Source organism: Pecten maximus, chromosome 14 (assembly GCF_902652985.1).
Source record: "Pecten maximus chromosome 14, xPecMax1.1, whole genome shotgun sequence".
Classification (NCBI taxonomy): domain Eukaryota; kingdom Metazoa; phylum Mollusca; class Bivalvia; order Pectinida; family Pectinidae; genus Pecten; species Pecten maximus.
Window position 1 is genome coordinate 36911251 of NC_047028.1, and position 23153 is coordinate 36934403.

Genomic DNA, 23153 nt, shown 5'->3' on the forward strand with positions numbered 1-23153 from the left:
CTGTCTGATCACTTGAAAACAATTATATCAATTTCATATCCTGTTCTGAAAAAGAACGTGCTAAAAATGACAAAGATCTCACATGATGAAACCATGTTTATTGCATTAAACAAACAAGCAAGAAACCAGTCGTCTCCAATTTCGTTTGTACCTCTCTTATTACTCTTTGTATCGTGTTTTGTTTATTTAACTGTAGATTTGCATGAAAGAAGTGTAAATATATGTGCATTTTAAGTAAAAGCGTTGACTTTCGGAAAGAACAACACTATTATCAAAAATAAAAAAAATTAAAAAACGAATAAATAAAAATGAGTTTAGTTAAGTGTAGTGACCAGTTACATAGCAGATTGATGACGTCTTCAGTCTTTCTCCGTGTATTTTTCCTTCTTACGGTCCTGTTTTCTCATTACGACGTCGAATATAATGAGAAGAACAACCGCTGCGAATGACGAAGCTCCCATGACATGGAAAGTGAAATGAAACGTGTTGGTGACGTCACGAAAATACCCTGAAACCGACGTTATACACATTTCAGAATGACGTCATGTACACATTTTATTACTACATATGATAGCACAATTTAAGCAACTTTACTGTAGTAAAAACACAGCATTGTCTTGAATACTAGAAAGATGAGTAATGTTTTATTAATACAGTGACGTCACGTCAGCAATGGATGCTTGTGGTCGACATTCGTCCAGCAAAAGCTTAACGTCGAATAATGTTGCAGTAAATAAATTGCATCAAAATTTTATTCTAGTAAAAAATTATGTTATCAATATAATGGGTTGATAATATGTTAAGGAAATAGTTGTAGACACCATTGGGGATAACACAAATATACATATGGACAAGATGCTGAAAAATGGATTTGATGTCTTCCATCTTCCATCTAATTCGTTATGATATTAAGCAAGAAATATTCGCGAAAACCGAGATCGTGAATGTATGCCATCATGAACTAGGCTACGAAAGTCAAATCGCGAAAATTAATTGCGAGGAGAGTCAATCGTGAATTCAAAAAATTCGCGATTTTTTGTTCGAAAATAACAGTTTTGTATGGTGACCAATCTTTGGGTTACTGATATAGGAATCCATAACTCGAATGGCTCATCTTTCGGGAATTTAATGTCATTTCTAGATCAGCGTTCGCGAATATGTCTTGATATGTTCGTGAAATAAAGTATTTATGAAATCTAAGTGATTTTTCCACTTTGCCTTACCTAAGACGGGTAGAGCCAGACCATTAAACAGACACACACATATGATGAATACCGCCATGGCACCACGGTAACGCTTCATGCCGACAATCTCAATCATCATTGGCGGAAACAACGCCGCTATCATGCCAGCTGTAGAACCAAATATGGCGACAAACACAACCAGGCGCCAAAACGAGGAGTAATACTTCGTGAACTGTAGGACAACTCCAACCACAACCTTAGGGAGACAAATATCACATCAACACAGGGTTTAATACTCTTGGATCCTCTCAACCACAACCTTAGGGAGTCAAGTATCACAACATTAAAATGTTGTGTTATACACAGTGAACTGTAGGACCCCCCCCCCCCCCCCCCCCCCCCAACCACAACCTAAGGGAGACAAGTATCACAACATTAAAACGGGTTGTTATACACAGTGAAATGTTGGACCCCCCTCCCCCAACCACAACATTAGGATACAAGTATCACCATATCAAAACGAGGAGTAATACGTGGTGAACTGTAGGACCCTCCCAACCACAACATTAGGGAGACAAATATCATCATACGCAATAACATCTTTGTGACGTCATGATTAAACGACGCCATGATGACTTCACGTTAAAGCGGAAATTTTACAATACTTCTCATATATTCACGAATATTTCTGTATTATGTGAAATTAAATTTCAGAGTTTTCACTTATATTAATAATTTGGAGTTGATGTGATAAACATAATCTGACATTCTCTCAGTGCAATACGGAATTCATTAAACTCGTTAGATAATTAAATATGCCACTCGCCTTAAGGTTCGAGCCATTCCGAATTGCTTTGAATTCCATAATTCATTTTAATTCATTTAAAATCCGTTATGTAAGTTAAGTAGGATATTGGTGCTTAAATTGTAGCAAATTAATGAAGTTCCATGTACAAGTTAAAATTGTCCAAAGTCACATTATCAGATCTGGAGATTAGTAATTGACATGTGGACAGTGACAAAGATAAACTAAAATAAAATAATTGCTGGGCAACACAGTGTGCCTGTAGTCGACTCTCCCGGTAAGGATCGCAAAATGGTCCACAAATACCATAACAATAGCTGCCTTAGATATGCTTAATACTATACAATATTAAACGTCATCATATCCATACTAGTATTTGGAACTGCTAGAATCATCAGTAGTACTATGAGTCAGACGCGTTTAAATCCAAAAGAGAGATTTCAGAAGAGCCAAATTCTGTTTAATAAGGAAAAATCAATAAATAAATGTAGTTAAATTAAACAAAGTCGGTAAAATGTGGATTGATTTGGTAACTCACCTGTGAGATTATAACTACCCAGTGTGAACGAATGGAAGATTGGTCTGCTAGGAGCCCAGCTAGGATTCGTCCTACAAAGTCTGTAATACTTGTTATAGAAACGATGATGGCGATTCTTTGGTCATCAATGTCAATATCTCTTGCATACGTTGGGATGTAGATGTGAGCACACATGATTGGGACATTTCCCAGGCAATAAATGGCCAGAAATAGAATGAAAAGTTTATTTTTCATCAATGAACAATCTATCCTATGTTTACATCTCGCTACGGGACCTTCTGAATCGAGGGATTCTTCATCCATTGTGGCGTTGTCTTGTTCTACCCTCTCTTGCAGACTAGACAGGGAAATTGAGGCTATGTCACCATTACTTAAGTATCGAATGGTTCTTGAACGAGATAATTTCTCAACAATGTCACTCGAATCATGCCCGTCATGCGTACCATGTTGTTTTCCTCTTTGTGTCGATATTAATGGGTATAGAGTATTGGAATCGCCAGTGCCTTCGAAGCAGTCATTTGAATCTTTTTCTTGTGAATTGTCTTGATTGATAGGGTTTTCCTTCTCTGCAACCCCATTTCCACATGTTTTCTTTTGACCGTATTTAGTGTAGAATTTGGTCGGGCGAAGAAACGCTGCACCAACTAAAGAGTTCAAAGTTATCCCCGCCGTGAGTATAAGACCTCCATGCAATCCATATTGGTCAAATATATACCGATACAGCGGAGGCATGATGATGCCGCCAAGAGAGTTACCGGATATATAGACCGCATTTGCTAGGCCTTTTTTCTTGTCAAAGTATTCTCCAAGAAGCATAAATATCGGTGGATTGTGCAACGCATGGCCAAGCCCTGAAGCAAAAGATCAACATCGTAGAAGACAAAAATGAATATCATAAATTTAAGAAAATAAAGATGTACATTTCCATGAAACTATGACATTCACCAAAATTGTCTCGGTTAGCTTCACAACAACTATGAAATGGACCATACTTTTCTCAATTATCTTCACAACAACTATGAAATGTTTTTTTTTTTTCGATAAGCTTCTCAGCAAATATGAAATGGACCAAACTTTTCTCGATTAGCTACATTTTAAAAGTATCTATACTGTACTAAATTTATCTTTCCTGAAACTAGCGAATTACAGACCCTATTTTCAATTTAAGTCCTCTCAATAACCTACAAAACGTCGCCTTAACAAACTTGAATTACTGTATTAGATTACAGTCTTACCTTTTCATACATGTAATACTTTACAACCATTGCTATTGGATGAGGTTGACACCTTGACATATCAACCATACAAATATTGCAGTTAATCCGACCATTCAAACTTCACTTAAAATTGAAGCTGGCGATAACATGGTCTTGTTATTGCGACTGATCTGAAGTTCGTTTAAGTATGAATACATTTCCCTGTTTCTGTTCTAAATTACGAGGGAACGGAATTAAAAATAATGTTAACCTCATGCACATTATTACGCGGTGAACATTTGATTTTTAATTAAGGAACTCCCGGTTGATTTATTTAATGACATTCAGTCATATTATAAAACCAGTCATATAATGGTGTTTATTGACAAAAAGACGTGCAGTGTCACAGCTCTGGATAATCTAGGTCGCTATAATTCAAATTCAAATTCAATTTTTTTATTGAACCATAAAGTGGGCCCACGAAGGGGCAAGTGGACAATATGATGTGAAACATGCATACTCATACAATACAAACATATTAGAAATTATACAGTACAAACAAGTCTGAAGTGACAACCTACAGTAAGGCCTTGCTAAGGGTAAAAGTTGGGTGTACAGTACTTGCATACATTAGAAGACAATAAGTTATGAATTATAGTTTATATTTGTGCCCAGGTGGGTCGGCTAAAAGTTTATTCCTTAAATTTACTCCTTTTTCAAGGCATTGATTATATACATTTGTTAAAATAGTTTCGTCTTCATTTGCGACCAACCATATAAATTTAGAATTATCCGGTAAAGCAACTAAGTTTGGATATCTTTTGAACAATGGCTGCACGAGTTCATCATAAAGTATACAGTTGGTGAGAAAATGACTTTCATCTTCAACTAGATTTGAAGAGCAGTATATACGAATTCGCTCTGATCTTTCCAATAAGGGCTTTGTGTGCCGCCCTGTTTCAACCCTTAGGCAATGTGCCGAAATCCTTAGTTTACATGATGCCTGTCTATGTCTGAAGTCTTTTATTTTCAGGTAAGGTTCCATTTTGAAACAGTTTTTGATGTTAAAGCAGGTATCAAGTTTAAGAAATACCAGTGCTTGTTGATATAGAATTCAAACGTCTTGTCGACCCACCTATAAGGATACTCTGTGACGCTATGAGGTACTCCAGTCCAGTAGCAAAGCTGCTGATACCATACCCAATAGCGCCAAGTGTTATTCCCAAGAAGACGGACGCTCGGACACTGAGTCGCTTGAAGCCAATCAATAGTAAAGATGCCGCTGAAAATAAGCGTATCAAGATTTTATTCTTCTCATGAAATCTAAAGAAAGAATTAAAGAAAGAAAGAAAGAAAGAAAGAAAGAAAGAAAGAGAGAAAGAAATGAAAGAAAGAGAAAGAAAAAAAGAACGAACGAAACTTGAGAAGATAAACGAAATGTGAGAAGTTCCTTCATTTTTGTTATTTAAGATTGAGAAGTTTCTTCATTTTTGTTATTTAAGATTGAGAAGTTTTTTCATTTTTGTTGTTTAAGATATCAATAAGTCTAAACATACATAAGAATGGAAATAAGTATATATATCTAAGCCATTCGTTGTCAATCTTTGGAAACCAACATTTCTGCATCAATATCAATAAATTAGTCTCAAGAAGTAAATTCAGTTTAAATCTAGACAATGTCGTGTTCTCAAAGTAAGAATTAGATGGTGCCGATGGAGTCACCTAGCAGATCAACGAGCATTCAACCCATCTTAATTCATAACGCATAAGGAAACATGATATATAACATTGAATAATAAAGTCGGTCATAAAATTTCCATTTTTTTTCCAAACCAAAGTCCACTTTACCAAAAACCAATTTCTACTTTAGTCACAGACATATTCACGTCGGGAACAAGTATGAGTATTTAAACAGCGTAGGCTGGGGAAGCAGTGGTGTTACTATCAAGTAATGGAATGTTAGATTCATGTTGACGATTCTGTCCTTCCTATCGGGGGTTTAGCGTACCTGTAAAACAGTAAACCGTTGTCATAATTGTGTTTATCATTACTGTCATAAACACCGTGCCTTTGAACGTCCGGAGGAATTCTATGAAGAATATTCCATACGATTTCTCCGTTCCCACAGTGATCGTGGATACAAGCAGTGAACCTGGAACAAAAAGCATTATTGTTACAGAAGCAATGCAAAACATGAGTACTACTCATTTTCGTATTTACATTCAGTAAAACAAGATATAATCAGGACTTCAGAGCAAGCATTGATAAAAGCTTGTGGATATGCGAGAATCGATTACATTGTCACCCACATGTAGAGCGAGGCGTTCTATAATTATATAATTCGGGTGACGAATGCCTTGAAGGCTTAGAATCCAACTTTAATCCGAGTTACAATGTATGACGGAATTCGTCTAGTTGTTGCGATTTGAAAGGTTAAAGAATATCAGTAACTATGGAAAAAGTTGAATGAATATGTTCTCTGATCCATCCAAATCGTGTGGAAATTTTATACAGAGATAAATTACCAATAAGAACCATCCAGGCCCAGCCCCTGTCTACAGGAACCCGAGCATCTCGTGTGTCGGCAGGCATAGTTAACTAAAATGGAAAAAAAGGATTCTGTAAGACTTTGATAATGAGAAAAGTGTGCAGTAAGAACCGAGAAAACAGAAATGAATATGAAACTGTAATTTGAACTAAAAATCAATACAACAAAGGCAAAATATGAATATTTTTAGATCTGCATGGAGAACCCTTTCGGAACGCCTTGTCATTTTGCATGAAAACTTCAAGCAAAATGACAAGGTGTTCCGAAAGGGAAAGCGTCTTTTATTTCATCGATTACATCATATAAATATATGTCAAATTGAGGCTAAGTCACGCCCTCAAAACGAGGATTAGAATGATAGACCGTAAGGCCAAAAATAGAAACCAAATGGAAAACAGCTACAATAGATCCAAACTATCGAAACTTTAAATTTTCCGAAACTTTAAATTATCCGAAACTTTAAATTATTCGAAACTTTCAATTATCGAAACTTTAAATTATTCGAAACGTTTGCTTATCAGAAACTTCAGATTACCTGAACTCTCTTATCTTTGAACCGAACGTGGTTTCCTAATATGTTCTACTGCAATAAACCAAGGAACGCTACACAATACACACTGCAATGTTAAAAAAGTGTGTTCACCTTACCATATATATAATGTTAATAATATAATTAATGGCAGGACTTTGATGTTAAGTTACCTACATATAGTTAAACGACTGATGAGTGCAGATATCCGGCCATTCCCTATCCCAGTCCGTCCTTCTGTTTCCGTGTAGATTACGGTTCTAGTCGCGTGCACGGCATTTGGGGTTAGGGTTAGGGTTAGTGCCAAGAGCGCATAAACGAAGATAGAGCACAGCTTGAATGAACAGGTAGGAAAGAAATGACAAAGATAAAAAAAAAAAAAACGAAACTTAGCAGTATGGCCTCTTCGATAACACCTAAGTAGAGGAATGTGAAGACCCCCCCCCCCCCCCCCCCCCCCCCCCCCTCCTCCCCATGAAAACAAAGAAAAATTAATTATATGAGATATGATTTGAATGATAAATGGTTTCAAATGGATAAAATTAATTTTTCTTTGTTTTCATGATAAATACTCAAATGTGATTGGTCGAAAAATTCTTTTCATTCTTCTATATTTACCATTGAATGGCACTGCCACTATATAACCCTACCAATTCAGTTGCGTGTTCACCAGCCTATGAACTGCCAACAGGAAGTGATCTCTGCTACTGGTAAGCGCGGGAAATTTGAATTTGAAAATTTCAAAACAAAAATCGCATGACAAATAAAAAATCGCAGATGGTAAATATAAGAATTGAACGGCTTTCAGTTGGCATTCATAGTCAATATGAATTCCAACTGGACAGAGGCAAATTCAACATGAAGCGCTAGCGCGCTTCATGGAATTTGCCTCTGTCCAGTTGGCATTCATATTGACTATGAATGCCAACTGAAAGCCGTTCAATGCTTAAATGAAAGAAATTCCGAGAATGGCGCGAAAAATGTGACGTCACAATACGACAATTGACGTTGCGTATTGATTTGAGAAAAAGAATCCCATTTAAAACCAGTAAAATTGTACGTAAAACATGTTTTAAATTAGAAAATCATTTTCAAAAAATAATTATAAGCGTTGATGTCAATTAATTTTTAGTTTCATCGGGGTATGAAACAAATTTTTTTGCAAACTTCTGTAAGAATCCGCTATTCTGATATTGTCTGGGATAATTTTCCAAATTACATGTATCAAAATTTAGAAAACATTCAAATAGAAGCAGCAAGAATAGTTACAGGTGCTACAAAATTGTCTAGTGTAAATCTATTGTATACAGATGTGGGCTGGGAAAAATTATCTAACAGACGGGAAAATCACAAAATTGTACAGTTTCATAAAAAAATGTATCACAAGAAAACTCCATTTCATCTATCAGATCTTATTCCAGGTAAAGTATCAAATAGTCATAGGCATAATACACGAAATTCAAATAATTTACTCTCAATTAATTGCAGAACTCAGTTTTACAAAACCTTATTCTTAAATGCCTCAATACAGTTATGGAATTCATTACCAGTTGATATTCGAGAAAATCCGTCTGTCAGTATAATCAAAGGCTTTTTACAAAAGGACAAACTAATAATCCCCAGTTATTTTAAATTGGAAATAGAAATCTTCAAATCTTACATACAAGATTAAGGCTCAAATGTAGTAATCTTAAACAACACAAGAAATTTAGAGGAAAGTCCATTATGTTCTTGTGGGTTAGTAGAAAGTACTTGCCATTTTTTACTATCGTGTGACAGGTACAACGTTATCAGACAAAATACTTTATTTCAGTTAGATATAATATTAACTGAAAAAACTTTGCTATGGGGAAATGATACTTATTCAATACAGAAAAATGATCAAATATTCTTGACAGTACAAAATTATATTAAGCTAAGTAAACGTTTTAGCTGATATTTTTGAACCCGTTATGTTATCTATCTAATGTATAATGACATACATTTATACGTAGCTATATAAGGTAATTTTATTTACAGGCGTCACTGTTGTTTATTTATACTATTAACTCGTCACCACATGTACGTAAATATGTCTATTGGTTTTAATTGTAACCAATAAATATCATTATTTCATTTCATATTGATGTAAGGTGTTCCAGTTCGAAGATTTATATTTGCCTTTGTATGTACATGGGAAAGGAATTAATATAAGCTCTAAGCTTGTTTTCCCATCCCATAAAAATATTTGTATATGTATTGATTATTTTGATTAATGAATAAAATATTGTTTAATCTAAGAATCCGCTACGCGGATTCATACAGTTTGCAAACAAAATTTGTTTCATACCCCGATGAAACTAAAAAAAAATGACATCAATGCTTAAATGTCACTACATTGAAAAAGTTCACTTTTGAAGAAAAAAAAAAAAATATATATATATATTTTTAAAAATTCTTTCGAGTTCTGATATCACCCTTAAATAGAGGAATGCGAAGAAAACGCCATTTCTTGACGGGGACCCTCTTTTAGCGATGGCGAAAACAGGCAAATTGCTAAAGCAATGCATGCCCCTCTCCCGCCAGCAACTACATAATACTATTTACAAAGATGGTACCTTTTGTTGTTTATATGGGTTAATGAAAGCATACAATAAACTTGTAACTGATTTTAAATGTAATACAACAAGAAATTGTAATGTTATTATTATGAGTGGGGAATTCTATAAAACGAAAGTGTGATTTTTCTAAAATACAATGGTAACTGTGACCTTGGGCCAAACATCCTTGGAATTAAACTTGACAAAGATATTATAGTCCTCTGTAATTGTGTGAAATATCAAAATCCCTGAAGGAAAGATTCGCTAGAGTGCTGACAAAGACTCCAAATATAGTAATGGTGACTTTGACCTTGACCTTACAACCCCGAGACTGGAACTTGTCTGCTATATCATTATCCTCTGTAATTGTGTGAAATTTGATCAAAATCTCTGAAGGAATAAAGCGACAAGAGCGATGACAAAGATTTTTGAAAATGATAATGGTGAGTTGGCCTTGACCCGACAATCCTGAAACTAAACTTGTCTGTTATATGATAGTCCTTTGTAATTCTTCGAAATTTGATCAAAATTTCTAAAGGAAAGAAGCCGCTTGAGCGCTGACAATCTTTGATATTTCTTATACAGTTAACTCCGGTTTTAAAGAAGCCAGTCGGACCATGAGAAAAACTTCGTAGAAACCGGACTTCGTGAAACACGACAGGCGTTATCCTTCTAAAATTATACACAATATTCCGGTCCCCTTTCTACTAGTCTAGGCCTAGTGTTAGTGTGTATAAACAGTCATGTTATTCAGAAGAATTATTTAGAGAGTTTTATCAAATCTGGCCCCTTTGGCCTTATTATGGGTTGAGGTATTTCCTTTTCAGAAAAAAATGTTGATATCCATCCATACTGGTAGCTAAAATTTAAACGGTTATTTGATATAATATTGATAAATTGTCATTCGGTTGAATTCCATTTTATCGTTATTCCTTTTGCAAACATGACATGTACATCAGACCGTTATTGAAGTGACTAAGCGAAAGAAACTTTATCGGGACTGTATATCGGCAAAACTACACTAAACTACGAGTGACAGAATGAAATATTACATATACATTTACATGTATTGACCAGTCTTTGCACTTCACTGATGAGCGACAGAGCGAGTTATAATGATTATATAATGTTGACAAATATTGACCAAACTTTGCACCAAAAATGACAACTCGCTTAATTAGAACACTCGGATAACTCGAAGTTTTCTCGTGGTCCCGTCGAGTTCGAGTTAACGAAGTTCCACTGTATATACTATAACGTTGACATTGACGACACACTATGTCCACAGTAGTCTTAGGAATTACAGGTACACATTCAGTTACTGCTTTACATTTACAAGGCGATAGGAAATCCGGGTCACTATTTATTCTCTCTCAAAGAAAATTATTTTAAACGTCAAGTCTTTTCCTTCCTATCTTTGCCGGAAACGTCTGATACCGAAAATAAGTGTCAAGAAGGCCAATAAGTATTACTAGTAGATCAGAATGGTAGCAATATCGGGATTAAATTATTTTCGTGACTTCATTCTTAAACCTCCAGGTGACAGAAAATATTGATACGTACGCGACAAATAAACGCTTAACAGTGTGTTTGTTATCAAGCGAGTTCATTTACTGTAGAAAAATAAGCTTCTTGTGAATTTCAACATCAATTCTTGCGAGGCCAATAATACTTATATCAAACCATATCAAAGCGTGTCGAGTTATGGACGTTTAATATTGTTTTGCTACATAATGTTGTAACTTTCAAATAGACTTGATGTCCGAAATGGTCAATTGGGACCAGTGTTCACAGCTGTAGAAAATTGAGAGCAAGACCAATAACCTCAACTTTAATACCTTGATAAATGGGTTGAGGTCGAGCGCATTCCACTTGCTAAATCCCAACACAGCGTGCAATAAACTTGGACCCTTTTTACATACTCGGTCAATACGTTCTTTATTTTTTAGAGATGTGATACATAGTATGTCGAGGTGAGCTGGAAATGGATGGGGCTCGATCGCCACCATTGCCTAGAACCCATTTGAAATGATGTCATAATTAAATATTTTAGCCTATGCAGAAATCGAATTTTGCCTAGGCAAAAATAATTGTGCCTAGGCAAAATTCGATTTTTCCCTAGGCAGAAATAATTTTGCCTAGGCAATATTTTATTTTAGCCTTTGCCTAGGCAAAAATATTTAATTATGACATCCTTCCCGCGCCATAGAAATGCGGGTTTCTTTGCACGAAATTTCCAAATATCAACAGAATAAAACCATTCGTCGCCCAGGAGCGGATTCCAAGAATTTCCAAACATCCTATTTATATTATGTAAAAACAAAAGAACCTGCATACGATACCCGAGAAAGAGCGTCAAAAAACTTTAAAATCCTAAATCAAAGATGGCGCCTGTCGGCTCTTTCGTTTTCCAGATCAGGATCAAAATTGAAAGGGCACGACTAAGAATCAAACGGAAGAAACATATTAAGATTTAGAAATATCCTTCTAGTTCTTCTCAAAAGAATGGTGATAGCAAGGGGTTTTTTTACGGACGGACGACGGACAATTTGAAGAACGTGGGCTCTGATACAAGAAAATTATCAATAAAGAGAAAAACAACAACAACTGTACCATTTCTTTAATTACAACCATTTTGTCATTTGAAAAAATAACATTTTTGATTCTTTGAAAAAAGAGTTCCACCAGAAACAGTCTCCCACATGAGAATATTCTGACGTCGAAACACGATTTCCTTAAATTTTCTTGTCAATACACAATATAAAGCTGTTATATTTCATAATATAAAGATAAAGTAATATACAAACACAATAGGATGTATAACTTTAGGTAATAATATATCCCCATGTTTATCATCAGTTTATCAGGTTATACATATATAACTTATTAGAAAGAACGCCCGAGGGCGAACACAATTTATCATGATAAGAGAGCCAGATGAAGGGAAGTAACTCTTGCATATATCAGAATTACAATAGTACCTTCTCGAGTTTTTTCTCCGACAATCATTGGAAATCAACTCATTCTCCCGAGATTTTGCGATTAAACAGATCACTTGTCATATTTCGGCAAACTCCGTACCAACATCAAATGACAGGTACCAGAATTAGCTGAGGTCAGTCGAATGCAGAAATGATCAACAAGCAAAAACGCTTGCAAAACACATGTACCGACAATCATTTCTGGCGGAGGTGATATTTATTAAAGACCTTTTGAGCCATCTTTCATGAATGATATCTGATCATATATATTTGTCCTAAAAATAATAACCTCGAACGCTAAGAAATACAGAACATTTGAAAAATAAAAGTTGACACACCCACATAAAGTTCAAAGATATATAAATCGTGTGTGACCTATTAATCTACCTAATGCAGGCTGTTCTGCTCATGTGAATACTCTAATATTCAACTGATATATTTCATGAAGATATTAAGCTATATCAATTGGACATTTTTCATCGACTGCATGCCTAGCATTTGGCCGTTATATTTCCATATGATATATTGATAATGAAATACTTTCAAGATAAAATGTTGTGATTATTTATTAGTTATGTTACTAAGGTCAAATATGTGTGTATATGCCTTTCCGCCCATTCCTAATGCTGGTAAGATGTTCATAGGAATGGTTGTAAAAAATTACGTTAGATATATAACACATATTAATAGCATCCCTGTAAAAACTTCAAACAGATATGAATTAAAAAGTGTCAGTAGACTTCATCTGAAACAGTGACAAAATAATATTTGATTTCAGCACATACAGAAAATTAGTTGAAATTTTTATTTAAATGGTGATACGTCATGTAAGCAAAAAATATCATCAGTTTAAATTGTGTATGTCTTTAAAGACAATGAATACTGAAAGCAAAAATCTGTGAAACCACTTGTACTCGAATGTCAACACACCAAGTATATATTAATATATATAAGGTGAGTACTTGTGGATAAAACAAATGACATTTCTACTTTTATGTTAAAGTCAGAAAACTTGAAGAAAGTGAAGGTAACTTTAGTAAAACTCTTGGCTTCAGAAGATATATTTACAGGAACTTAAAATCCACATACATTTATACACAAACATAATTTATTAAAATATTGCACTAGCATATTTATATATATGGTACATAGGTTACATATACAAAACCATTTTGGAGATTTCAGTTTAGCAAGGCTCTTCAAAGGAGATTTGTAAATCTCATTTAAAGTAAATCCGAACACAAAATAATTATAAAACATTCAGGCCAGAATATCATGTTGAATTTACCCGACATTCTAAACTTCCTGTACTCATTTACAAAAGATATGTACATCAATCATTTGGAGAGCGTCATTCGTGACGTCTGACTGAGTAAGCATTCGGATCATCCTCGGTGGCTATAAAAACCCAAGGAGTTCCGGATGACTGAGTAAGCTGTACTTGATATGACCGAACAATGAACAGGTGAGTTGACCTGGATATAAAAGTTATTCCGGACATGAATATTCCTCTCATTAATTAAAATTGTCTGGTACAGAGTAAAGTCAACACTTTTCAGGATTTACAAACAATACTTATTAAAAATATTATTATCATTTTCCGATTACGACTAAATCTTACAAAAAAAAATATAACACAGCAGTAGTCATGTGACACTCATGTGACAGTCATGTGATAGTCATGTGATAAAGTAGTGCTTCACAGGGAAGTTAATTACATTTATCAACATCTTAATTTATAAAAACATATCAGTAAAAACTATATGGAGATTTTTTTTATTTTACTTTATGTGATGTGATGTTGGAAGTGAATTCATTTTTGAATATCTAGCAAAAATCTATGACAAAACAAGTGAAATATATGAAATGGAATAAAATTTCAGCTTTTATCAGCCTCTCAAATTTGACTATAAACTTCTCTTAATGATAAACCCCTCTAAAAAAAACACCAAAAAACAGTGGAATAGAAAAAAATATTAATTCATTTATACATTATCAACGTAAATTTAATGTATTCTGTACCACTATCATCAGACTTGAAACATAACAATTACTTTAGTCTAGCCTTAACTACACAATTACTTTTGTCTAGCCTTACTACAATACCAGTTATGCAATGGTCAGGCCCCATACAGTCAATAATAATAATATTTCTTTTCATGTAGGTTGGATACACTTCTTACGAAGGTCCACTATTCTCTGGCCTTTTTAGACAAGTTACAGTCATGTTGTATACATACATCAGTCTTTCACTGCAGGTATTCACATCAATCTCTGTCCCTGCTGGCCTTCATAGACAGCTAAAAATTATATTTGTTTGCCGTTCACAAAGTTGAAGTTCTCTCCGACTTTTATAGATAGATTAAATATATAGGAAATAATTATAATCTTCTGTCTCCAACACACAGGTGTACATTTTTTAATACAAAAGCCAATTTCTCTAGCCATTACAGACAGGTTATTCTCATGTTTAATCTTCTTTTTTGAGCTAAATTATCTCAAGCCTTTATAAACAAGGTACATTTGGATATAATTAATCTTCCATCTCAGAGATAAAGGAGTGTAGGTCTGTCTACGAAGGCAAATTGAAATTCTCTCTGGCCTTATGAACATGTCATGACATGATAAACTGTGTATAAAGGCCAAGATATATTCTGTCTTATAAACAGTTTAGAAAACAAATTTCATAGATATTTCCCTCATTGTCTCCCGCCCACTTCCTGTTTATAAAGACCACTGGCCTCTATAGACAGGTACAAAACCAAATACAAAGATACCTCCCTCATTCCTTCCCACTTCCTGTTTATAAAGACCACTGGCCTCTATGGACAGGTACAAAACCAAATACAAAGATACCTCCCTCATTCCTTCACATTTCCTGTTTATAAAGACCACCGGCCTCTTTAGACAGGTTACAAAACCAATTTCAAAGATACCTTCCTCATTCCTTCCCACTTCCTGTTTATAAAGACCACCGGCCTCTTTAGACAGGTTACAAAACCAATTTCAAAGATACCTCCCTCATTCCTTCCCACTTCCTGTTAATAAAAACCACTGGCCTTTGTAGACAAGTTACAAAACCAAATACAAAGATACCTCCCTCATTCCTTTGCACTTCTTGTTTTTAAAGACCACTGGCCTCTATAGACAGGTACAAAACCGATTTTATAGATATCTCCCTAGCTAATTGTCACCCCTCCCACATCCTGTATATATTTGTATAAAGATCCATAGGCCTCTACAGACATGGGCTACAAAATCAATTTCCTTGATATCTCCCTCAATTTCCCCTCCATCGTTTTAAGGTCAGACTATATTCAGTCTTTAAAATAACAACAGTGGAACTGGCTCCATCTGGGGAAGATATTACTGTCCAGTTTGTATGTAATGAAATAATAAAATACAGCACGGGGGCTTGGCACAACTTCCCAAACCAATGTCCATATAATATATACACTGTAACTTTTCCTCTGTTGGTACAGAGGATTACGGACATAGGCTGCCCTCTGGTGTCTACAGTAGGAAATGCAGCGGATCGGGTGTGTCGTATAATTTTGTGCTATAATAGTGACTGTTCAATCATAATACTGTCAAAGCCATCGGGAGGCTGGTGGTAAAATCTGTCGAATTGGACGTCAATCACAGCACCTTCATCCACTGTAAAGAAACCAAGTCACGTAAGGTTTGTAAGGAAACCAAGTCACGTAAGGTTTGTATACCAAGCTCTTCCAACAATGAGATAAAAATCGTAGCTTCTTAATAATGGCCAAAGCAACAAATTCTCGTATAATCATTGAACCATGGAACTAAATAAAGAGGAGTTCTCTGGATGATTTGTTCGGAAATGGCAATTAGTATTTTTTCGTTTTTCACTGCGATTACCAGAATTAGTGCCGATTGAGAGTAGAATTTGTATTTTATGTATTTGTTGTCATATATATCCTTGATTAATGGTTCTTTAAAAATATTTGAAAAATGAAATCATAGCTGGACAATTTTTCATCAAAAACTTCTACACAGAAGTATAACTCTTATAGAGCAAAACAATATTACATCATAGTATTACTTACAAACTTTCAAAAAATTGACAGAAAGTAACCAAATGCATCACAAATTCTGATGTAAAATTTCTAAGGGGCTCAACTTCGGCAAGTGTCAAAATAAAAATATAATCTAGTTGATGATACGTACCATAGAAAACAGGGAACACTGTTCCTTTGATTCCCATCAGAGGGTTGTTGAGGGCTTTACCGTTGAGAAAGAAATTCAATTCCACATGGTCATAAGACAAACCCTGTAAACAAAAGAGGATACACAGAATGGAATATTGATCAGTAATATGATGCTGTACTGTAATAGACCTATAGGGGCCAAGCTCATCATATCTATCCTGCAAGAGGTCAATGTGATAATGATATCAGTTTTGGTAGAGCTATTATTGAAATGTAATATGTAGACTATGGTCGATTCATTACCAGGCATAAGGTTATACAAATACACAGATAGCCAAGGGAATGTAAAGCTCACTTGATTAAAATTTTTGGTTACTTCGACAAATATTTCTGAAACTTGAAATCAATATAAAACAGAATGTACAAGGTAAAATGTTGTGTTGTGTTATATATGTATATGAATGACACATGTTTTAATAAAGAACTGGAATATATATGTATATGAATGGCATATGTTTTAATCTTGACCGTTTGTATAATTTACGTTTCGAAAACTTAAGTTTTTCAACATAATCAATGAATGGCATGCATGCAAGCTGATCATTCCTAAATAGAATCACATGAATTTCAGTAATATGTTTACCAAATAGCTTTTTCTTTAACAATTAACAAGGTAAATTTTAACTGGGTGCTCTGAAATGAAATTAACTTTTTCTTAATCCACTATAAATTTTCCCATCTGCTGTTTTTGTTTTTTGTTTTTTTTTGGAAATGAACCTGTGCAGAAATAGTAAGAAAAAAAGAACTGGAAAATTAAAGTGCTTATTTCTGTTGTTTTTATCTTTTTATATTTGTGTTACTTTCAAAATGATAACTGATCACTCAATTTTCTCTTCCATAACCAATTGCTATAAATAGATAAGATATCTACAAACTCCCTGGGAATCGTTTTGACACCTACCAGAATATCCCCTTCCTGTGGTACCTCAGGGAGCTTGCCTTTCTCTTCGTTGTTATGGTACAGAACACCGTCGTGTCTCATTACCCAGGATTCCTTGTTGTTACCCAGGGGCACCGTATTCATTTGACATAGCTTGGTAGCTAGACCAACACCCCATACACCTGTAAATAAATCAAAACATGGCAAAGGGCCTGTATTCATGAAATTTATTATCATGCTCACGCAAACATGAATTACATTGTATGTGCTCAACCCAATTTTCTTTAATCTATCTTAGAACATGAAATAGCAGTTTAAAGGAAAACGTTAACATAAATATTGAAAATAAAATCTCACTTGAAGAAGAAGAAGAATAAATTCCTTCAAAACAATGAAAAAATATTTATTCTGATGTAAGATACATCAACAAAATTTTTTGAGTCTCAATCTTAAGCACAAAATGTGTTTTTGAGTATAAGTAAAGTTTCGTGAATACAGGCCCTGGGAAATCTAGTGACTTAAGTCTACCAGTGTCTTTCACATGCAGTGTAAAGTGATTGTATAAAAGACACAAAGACACAAGACATAAGAGTCAAATACAGCAGAGCTAAAGGTAAAATTAACATTAAACTGCATCTTCCATCCTAGCTAACAGGAAGGATTTTAGGTTGTTTCCATACAACACTGTTCAAACTGTCCCAATGGAAAAAGAAACATTCTGCAATCAACAAATGTAACTTTAGACTTTACAGGATGCAGATAATTAATTTAATTGGCAGAGTCCAAAAAGACATCTTCAGAAAGTGACTTAGTTTCAGACAGGCACTGCTACACCAATCACCAGAAACCCATAAGACACTACCCTCAGAGTCTCGTGAAATTCTGATGATGTGCTGGACCGTACACCATACATTCTAGTTAGTGTTTTAATTCTTTTTGAAATAAAAATATATATGATCATCATCAGCAGAGATATAATTAATGTGATATAAATTTCTCTGCTGATCAAATATATCTTTATTTCAAAAAGAATATCTTCATCAGATACTATTAGAAGAAAGCGCAGCAATGATGGGCCATGGTGGCCGAGTGGTTAAGGTGTCCCGGCACTTTATCACTAGCCCTCCACCTCTGGGTTGCGAGTTCGAAACCCACGTTGTTGCCTGGTACTGACTGTAGGCCGGTGGTTTTTCCCCGGGTATTCCGGATACTTTGGCTTTCCTCCACTTCCAAAACCAGGCACGTCCTTAAATGACCCTAGCTGTTAATAAGATGTTAAACAAAATGAAAAAAATAAAATGATTATAACAATGATAAGATACAAACTGTTACCTGTACTCTGCAATTTGATCTCAAAAGTAGGCCTTGTCTTGTGCGATTGGAGCATTTGATAAGGCCGATCCTGTCCCACAGATTCGCTTCCCACTTTTCACAATCACAACATCATTTCCTAGCAACAAAAAAACAACAACGTCATTCAATCACATAAAATTAGAACCAATTCTTGTGTTTAGTTGAACTTTAATATTTCTAAATTTGAGGACTGCTAAAAATCTTTTAAATGTTTTCACACATGATCAATCAGTGATAGTGTAAAAGTTTAAACTTTAAAAAAAGATAATATCACATAAAGCATAAGAAAAAAGAAGAGAAAGGAACAAAATGGGCGCTCCCAATGTACATTAACAAATTGGTTAAATGTAACTTTTTAAAGAAACAATGATTAAATTAAATTGCAAGTGATATTTCCCAATTTGGCAAACCAAGAAAAATGACAGAGATGTATATTCCCATGCATTTTTTTCACTTTATGTATATATGCTGTATGAAACACAAATTCTCAATATGATATGCTACATCTTGTAGAATTGTATTGTAATGCCTTGACTGAATTTGCGCTGAATATTTCAGTTGGTTCAAGTCTATGCCAGTTCTCACAAAGTATGAGTTCTTACACTTCTGTTTTGGAGTGTGGATGGTATGAATATGCTGTTTGTGCCTCGTTTTATTATTGTATTGTTATTGAAGAAACCACTGAACGTCCTAGCTCTGATTTGTCTTCTTTTCGTTGATTTGACCAACAATTATCCGGGAGGTATAGTACCGGTACCACTTACAAAGAGTTCTAGACTGAGTCTCTTTCTTCTACTTTTTAGTTTTTGCAGCTCAAGGTCTTGGGTGTTGTAGCACTGCTATGTGAATTGTATCGCTTGTGGCCCGAGTTTCCTCTGGCCCTGACACCATGTCTGGTCAAATATGGTGTCGGGGCCAGAGGAAACTCGGGCTATATCGCTTGATGCTGGATGTGCTCTAATTATATAATTTATATATATAATATGTTTGTCGGGGGGGGGGGGGGGGGGGGGGGGGTGTCACGTCAACAAGAAAACAAGAATTAACAAACGACTACACAATCGCCATATTTCTTACCCATATTCGTCATGTCCAGTTTCACGGTGGGAATTTCTTTGAGTTGAACATGGCCGGAACGATTGGTCCTGTTCCCACAACAAAAACACGGACAGTAGAAAGATGTCCAGCTCATTTCGCTGGTAAACCGGAAGTTTAGCATTCGACGCTAACTTTCAAGTCGGTATATGGAATGCATATTCCGTAAAACCCAAGTCTCTGGTCATAACGTAAAATCACTGAAATAAATAATAGGTTAAAATGATAATTTAAGCTTCAAACTGTTGAACAGCAAAAACACCAATGTAATTCGATATTGAAAAAATATTTTTGAAGACTAGCTACCTGTACAGGTCCATCTCTTCATAACTTACTATTTAATGACTCTTTAATCGGGGCTCGGGGATCAAATTCGTATTATCAGATGAACATATATGGCAACATTTTTCATGACCATTTAATGTAGAATTTAAAAGACTTCCGATCCGAAAAAAGTGTATTTTTTCTAGCAGTCTGGTTACAGAAACAGTAAAATAAAAAAAAACATCCTCCGTGAATCGCATGATTTGCAAAGTATACTGACAAGTTTTCGTGACAAGATTTCGTGCAAATCATGCATGTAATAAAGTATTAAATTTCTGAGTTGTGTGTTAGAATTGGTTGAACAGGTGTCGGAATTAAATAATTTACAATCAGCTTTGACAGGAAATGATTCAACATCTCTTAAATATATATTGCATGCTTTTTCTTTATTGCGAATAGTAATTATAGATGTTTATTGATGGACAAATTTACCTGCGGAAATAAATATTTTCCTAGATATTCATTGGTAGATCTATAATTTATATTACAATTCCCTAACTGATAAGTATACTTTGTATGGTGTGAGGACTGAAAAAAAATCAAAGTTTCGTTTTTGTTTGTTTTTCAGGAGACTTTATGACCTAGATTCTTGTTTTTATCAGACATGAATTCGGACGAATTCACACGAGTTAGCAAGATTCTCTTGATCAGTCTCGTTTTATTAAGATACCTGGTACATGTATCCAGAAATGACCTTAATTTTCTGAAGTCTTGCTCCGATATATGTTATTGATTTTATCGAATAATTCCGAGTGATTAATGAACCTTTCATTTTTAACTTCGCCAATTTCTTTATTTTTTTCTCTCTCAAAATACTGGTATTGTACTTGTGGACGCTTGTGGTTCAATTCATAACCGGGTCGATTAACATGACTTCTCGAGATAAAGAATTCTCTTTCCGTTTTCTCAACTTTTTTTTACGTTTCCTAATTTTAGTTCAACACCTTCGTTTATAAGTTTTGTTGGATGAGATGCATTTGTGTCAACCCTTCGGTAGCTTCTTGCCGCTCTTTTCACTGTTAATGATATACATATATCTATTCAAATAGTATCTGTCATGGAGAATACTGAAATTAGTTTTTCTTTGGACTTATCTTTCCAAATAATGTTTTTGATATGATTTTGTTTACGTTTATTTATTAACACAAGATTCTCTGAAACTACAATTAACCGCATGCTCGGACATAAAGTTAGATGTTTATAACATTGAAAATTCTTAATCCTGATTTAACCATTGTAGATTTACACAGTACATTTACGCATTAGTTAATATAACGAGGAAATTCAACTTACGCGAGGGAGAAATTTACGCAGAAAAGTGATTCAGCCGCGAAAATGTCTCCCACTTGCATTTTTTTTGTGGCGTATATGTGGTATTATGAAACAGATGAAAAAAAAGAAAGTTTGTAGAAATAATTCCCGCGCGTATAGTTTACTTATCGAAATCGCGAAATTAAACTCGACGGAAATAGCCATGTTTACCTTATATTATACATGGCAAAATGCTTGGAAATGGACGATGGGCGGATTACAGCTGTGGGATCACGGACGATGGACGGATTACAGCTGACGTATCATGGACGATGGACGGATCACGGATGATGGACGGATCACAGACGATCGACGGATTACAGACGATGGACGGATTACAGCTGACAGATCACGGACGATGGACGGATCACAGACGATGGACGGATCACGGACGATGGGCGGATTACAGCTGACGGATCACGGACGATGGACGGATCACGGACGATGGACGGATCATGGATGATGGACGGATTACAGACGATGAACGGATCACGGACGATGGACGGACCACTAACGATGGACGGATCATTAACGATAGACGGATCACAGATGATGGACGGATTACAGACGATGGACGGATCACGGACGATGGACGGATCACAGACGATCGACGGATCACGGACGATGGACGGATCACTAACTATGGACGGATCATTAACGATAGACGGATCACAGATGATGGACGGATTATTGTATGCAATTACAAGACGAAAGAGTGATAGTGTGTCACAGACGATGGGCGGATTACAGACGATGGACGGATTACAGACGATGGACGGATTACAGACGATGGGCGGATCACGGACGATGGACGGATCACTAACGATAGACGGATCACAGATGATGGACGGATTACAGACGATGGACGGATCACGGACGATGGACGGATCACAGACGATGGACGGATCACGGACGATGGACGGATCACGGACGATGGGCGGATCACGGACGATGGACGGATCACTAACGATAGACGGATCACAGATGATGGACGGATTACAGACGATGGACGGATCACGGACGATGGACGGATCACAGACGATGGACGGATCACGGACGATGGACGGATCACGGACGATGGACGGATCACTAACTATGGACGGATCATTAACGATAGACGAATCACAGATGATGGACGGATTGCAGAAGATGGACGGATCACGGACGATGGACGGATCACGGACGATTGACGGATCACAGACGATGGACGGACCAGTAATGATGGACGGATTACGGACGATGGACGGATCACAGACGATGGACAGATCACGGACGATGGACGGATCACTAACGATGGACGCATCACAGACGATGGACGGATCAGTAACGATGGGGTCACGGAAGATTATTTAAAGCAAGTATTTTTTTATATTTAATTGGATAGTTTTATAAGGTTTCCATTAATATGAATTCAGATGTAACACGTAGATTCTACAGCACAAGGAATTCACAAAAAATACACATTTATTTCAAGTGTGGCAAGGACTCGGCCAGTAGGCCAGGTATCACGGGGCGAATAGTTATATATCGAAATAACTATTCAAAGGCTTGTGTGTTACAAAAATAACGTGTATTCAGTATCGGTAAAACATGTGTTA

The 23153-nt window shown here is 35.6% G+C and overlaps 4 protein-coding genes across 4 annotated transcripts; 1 reads left to right on the plus strand and 3 right to left on the minus strand.

Annotated features, from left to right (window-relative positions):
• Positions 1 to 3063, minus strand: LOC117342537. Its single transcript, XM_033904718.1, has 3 exons — positions 2528 to 3063; positions 1224 to 1440; positions 1 to 508 (listed from the first exon to the last, which is right to left on the minus strand). Exons 1-3 carry the CDS (start codon positions 2828 to 2830, stop codon positions 360 to 362), a joined length of 669 nt encoding a protein of 222 aa, XP_033760609.1. The 5' UTR covers positions 2831 to 3063; the 3' UTR covers positions 1 to 359.
• LOC117341895 (monocarboxylate transporter 12-B-like) lies at positions 2848 to 6315 on the minus strand. The gene is made up of 5 exons (XM_033903755.1): positions 6249 to 6315; positions 5732 to 5875; positions 4859 to 5005; positions 2971 to 3378; positions 2848 to 2864 (listed from the first exon to the last, which is right to left on the minus strand). The coding sequence occupies exons 1-5, from the start codon at positions 6313 to 6315 to the stop codon at positions 2848 to 2850; spliced, it is 783 nt and encodes a 260-aa protein (XP_033759646.1).
• A 5669-nt stretch (positions 6316 to 11984) lies between these two features.
• On the minus strand, positions 11985 to 20053 carry LOC117342538 (SPRY domain-containing protein 7-like). The gene is given in 6 exon segments (XM_033904719.1): positions 11985 to 16017; positions 16552 to 16654; positions 17494 to 17654; positions 18805 to 18829; positions 18831 to 18922; positions 19903 to 20053. Coding segments are annotated over 6 exon segments (621 nt in total). The 5' UTR covers positions 20045 to 20053; the 3' UTR covers positions 11985 to 15919.
• A 1928-nt stretch (positions 20054 to 21981) lies between these two features.
• LOC117341896 lies at positions 21982 to 22908 on the plus strand. The gene has a single exon (XM_033903756.1). It carries the CDS (start codon positions 21982 to 21984, stop codon positions 22906 to 22908), a length of 927 nt encoding a protein of 308 aa, XP_033759647.1.
• The last annotated feature ends 245 nt before the right edge of the window (positions 22909 to 23153 follow it).